General features: G+C 35.4%; 2 protein-coding genes across 2 annotated transcripts; both read right to left on the bottom strand.

Annotated features, from left to right (window-relative positions):
- Positions 1-238: 238 nt before the first annotated feature.
- On the bottom strand, positions 239-2221 carry LOC115889217 (uncharacterized protein K02A2.6-like). The gene has a single exon (XM_030909166.1). The coding sequence runs from the start codon at positions 2219-2221 to the stop codon at positions 239-241; it is 1983 nt and encodes a 660-aa protein (XP_030765026.1).
- Positions 2222-2994: 773 nt separating this feature from the next.
- Positions 2995-3717, bottom strand: LOC115889216. Its single transcript, XM_030909165.1, has one exon. The coding sequence runs from the start codon at positions 3715-3717 to the stop codon at positions 2995-2997; it is 723 nt and encodes a 240-aa protein (XP_030765025.1).
- Between the last annotated feature and the right edge of the window lie 365 nt (positions 3718-4082).

Below are 4082 nucleotides of genomic sequence, written 5' to 3'. Positions count from 1 at the left end.
GGGATTTTTGAGTTAAAATATGTCAAAACAGGGGAATTGGTTAATAAATGTAGTAAATTATTAAAAGAATTTTTGCATTCTTCAGTCCACTCAAACTCAATATCATTTCTTGTTAAATTTCTTAAGGGTGCAGTTATTTTAGAAAGATTTGGTATAAACTTGCCTATGTATTTGACCATGCCTAAAAATCTTAAAACATCTGCCTTACACTCAGGCACAGGCATTTTTAAAATGGCTTCTACATATTTTTTATTAGTTTCAACACCTTTATGTGAAAAGATTTGGCCCATAAACTAACACTTTCTTTTTTGAACTGAATTTTTTCTTTGTTAAATTTAAGGTTATGTTTAGTAGCCTTTTCTAATACACATCTCAGGTTCTGGTCATGTTCAGCCTCGGTGGCACCTGTAACAATCAAATCGTCAAAATACAGTCCTACTCCAGGTATATCTCCAAATATTTCAAAATTTTTCTTTTGAAAAACCTCAGGGGCTGAACATATACCGAACGCTAGTCTCTTAAATCTAAAACGACCAAATGGTGTACCAAAAGTCATAAGATCTGCACTTGGGCTATCCAACTCAACTTGCCAGTACCCATCCTTCATGTCTAGGACAGTAAAAAATTTTTTGTTTGTCAGTTTAACAGCAATATCATCACATGATGGAATGAGGAAGTGTTCTCGTTGTATAGCTTGGTTCAGATCTTTTGGATCTAAACAGAGACGAAGGTCACCGTTTGGTTTTTCAACAATAACCAGAGGGTGTACCCACTCTGTAGGTTTATCTACTTTTTCAATGATATCCTTGGACACAAGATCATATAACTTTTTTTTCAGAGGTTCTAGTAAAATATTAGGCACTCTCCTAATAGCATTTATTTTTGGTTTTGCATTTTGTTTTAATGTTATATGATGTTGTGTAGGAAATTTTCCTAACCCTTCAAAAACATTTGCATATTGACTAACTACATCATCTAACGTTTTAAAAACACTTGGTTTATTTAAAGAGTCTACTCGTTTAATCAGTTTTAATTTTAAACATTCTTGCAACCCTAACAGAGGAATTTTACTTTGGGCACTAACTACAACAAAAGGAACTTTTTCTACACACTCTTTCACTTTGCACTCTAGCACTACTTCACCAAAACATTGTAGTTTAAAATTTGGGTCACCGTAAGACATCAATGTAACATTTGTCTTGCGTATAGGCAATCTTGGGGCAATTTTCTTTAAAACATTTAAAGGTAGTGTGCTTACCTCTGCTCCCGTGTCTAGCTTGAATGTTATAGGCTTACCCTTGATCCATATTTCCTTTGTCCACATAGTTTCTGTGTTACTTTTACTTCTGCCACTTGAGTTGATTGCACTTATGTAAAACTCATGGTCACTTCCTTCAGTTGACTCAGAACTTGACTCTTTGTCTACACAATTAACTTTCTTCTTATAGACTTTATTTCTATGACTGTCATTTCTTTCACTTTTATTTGGACACACCTTGGCAAAATGGTCACGACCTTGGCATTTTGCACAGGTTTTTCCAGCAGCAGGGCACTTATTTCCAAACTTATGTTTATAACCACAACTCTTGCAAGGCTTATTTGGGTCTTTATCACAGACTGGTTTATTAAAAGTTCTGGACTCGATTCTGGATGTACTAGCTCTTACAGCATCTAGTCTTGATTCATTATCTAATGTCTTCACTTGGTCTTTACTAGTTTCTGTGGCTCTACAAAAATTTATTGCCTTCGTCAGAGTCAAAGACGGTTCTCTCATCAGTTTTTCTTTACTGACTGTCTCTCTTAAACCAATAACTATTCTATCTCTAACCATCTCATCTTGATTAGGATATTCCGTGGTTTTTACTGCCTTTCTTAGCTCGGTCAAGAAGCTATCGAAAGATTGACCTTCTTTTTGTACAATCGTATTAAATTTTGCCCGTTCAAAAATTACATTTTTCTGCGGAGCACAATGATCTTCAAACTTCTTTTTTATTTCTGCCAAAATCTTATCTTTACCTGCCTCAAACGAAAAACTATTAAATAAGTCTAGACCATCGTCACCAATTAAGGACAAAAAGCAAGCAATTTGTTTTCCTTCTTCCTTGGTATCTAGTCCGGTGGCCTTTGAAAACAAGTCAAACTTTTGAGAAAATCTCTTCCAGCTCTCTGAGATATTCCCGTCTAGCAAGAGCGGCTCTGGAGGTTTAAAATAGTTATCCATTTCTTAAATTTTCTGTTTACAAGCGGCACATACAACAAGCAATGAGCTCAACAGAAAAAACCAGTCGAAAAATTACTATTTTTCACACACTCGATGCGATACATAGGTTCACTAGCAACCTGACACCATGTATAACTCGTAAGAGATTATAACAATAAACTAAACATTTGATTTTAATAATTACGTTTTATTAATTATTAAACAAGCCATGTGTTACAAGTTTATAACTTACAATTTACTGTGAACTGTCTAATGTCGTCATTTCCGGCATTGACAGTATAACATAACAAAATTTATTAAATTTCTAAGCTACGAGGTTAGGCAACTATACATACAGGTGTATCGTGGGTTGCCCGCTATATAATACTTTGAATATAAATATAATACCATATTATACACTAAGGTTTTTCGGGTAAAGGATGGGAGGAAGGGATAGAATCCAACATACCGCCCACCAAAATGAAATATTTTCCATTTTCGTTTGAGAATAGTAAAGTAAAATAAACAAAAAAAGTGAAAAAATGCGTTATGTTTAAAAGAAAGTAAGAGTGAAATTTATGGAGTTAAATTTAGAGGAAATTTAGAAAAATGCATTATTGGGGTTAATGCATGAGTGTAATTTAATTAAATATTAAGAGAGTTTTTTTTTACATTTGTTATAGAGTAGAAAAAAGTAATTAAATAAGAGATGTGAATTATGTTTATAATGAGATTATGTTTTTTTTGCGATTATGTTTTTTTTTGCGATTATGTTTTTTTTTAGAGAGTAAATTTTAATTATGAGATTTGCAGTAAGGCAGTGGGCATATCTTTGTCACTGGTCTTTTAAGAATGCCTTTTGCTGTTTTTAAAGTAACCACGCGTGTAACACGATCATGGCCCGGGTGAATCTCTAAGACTCTTCCAATGCTCCATTTGAGCGGAATAAGATTATCATCCTTTATTAAAACAACCGAGTTTATTTCTATTGGAATAGTAGAGTCATTCCATTTAGCTCTTTGTAAAAGTGTTTGAAGGTATTCTTTAGACCATCGGCTCCAAAAGCTTTGGTGCAAGCGTGATATCAACTGCCAGCGAGAGAGATGATTTAATTTTATCCCGGAAAGATCATCTTTCGGAGGGGCGTTTAACGGCTCTAGGGTTAAAAAATGTCCTGGAGTAAGAACTGACAAATCATTAGGATCAGAGCTTTGTGGACACAATGGACGAGAATTAAGCACTGCTTCTATTTGAACCAGTAGCGTATAAAATTCCTCATACGTGAGCAATTGGTCACCAATGACCCTTTTAATGTGAGTTTTTACAGACTTTATTCTTGCTTCCCACAGGCCACCAAAATGAGGCGCGCTTGGAGGATTGAAGTGCCAGGAAATTTGTTCTTGCTCAGCGGCGGATTTTAGCATATTAATCAGTTCTCTAGAAGCTCCGACAAAGTTCGTTCCACAATCGGAATAAATATGATTGCAGCGACCTCTACGAGAAATGAATCGACGCATTGCACCCAGAAAAGTCTCGGAGGAAAGGTCGGAAACCAGTTCTAAGTGCAAGCTTTCGTGGCCATGCACACAAATAAGCAAATATAGGCTTTACAGGACTTAGCACCTCGTGCACGATATCTTAATAAAGAGAATGGACCACCATAGTCGCATCCAACTTCAGAGAAAGGTTTTACTTGAGAAAGTCTTACAGCAGGAATATCTCCCATAATAGGAGGCTGAGGCATTACTGGATTAGCGCGAAAGCATTGAGGACATTTAAAGAGAACACTACGAATTGTTTTTCTAGCAGAAACAATCCAGTATTGTTGAGCGAGAATATAGTGAAGAGTTTGGGGACCGGGATGCAAATAGAGTTTATGAGT

Source organism: Sitophilus oryzae, unplaced genomic scaffold (assembly GCF_002938485.1).
Source record: "Sitophilus oryzae breed Bouriz unplaced genomic scaffold, Soryzae_2.0 scaffold_811_pilon_pilon, whole genome shotgun sequence".
NCBI classification, from domain to species: Eukaryota; Metazoa; Arthropoda; class Insecta; order Coleoptera; family Curculionidae; genus Sitophilus; species Sitophilus oryzae.
This window is presented reverse-complemented; position numbering and strand designations above follow the sequence as displayed.

Excerpts from the sequence above, each read along its gene's own strand:
- LOC115889217 (XM_030909166.1), bottom strand. The coding sequence starts at position 2,221 with ATGGATAACTATTTTAAACCTCCAGAGCCGCTCTTGCTAGACGGGAAT.
- LOC115889216 (XM_030909165.1), bottom strand. The coding sequence starts at position 3,717 with ATGCGTCGATTCATTTCTCGTAGAGGTCGCTGCAATCATATTTATTCC.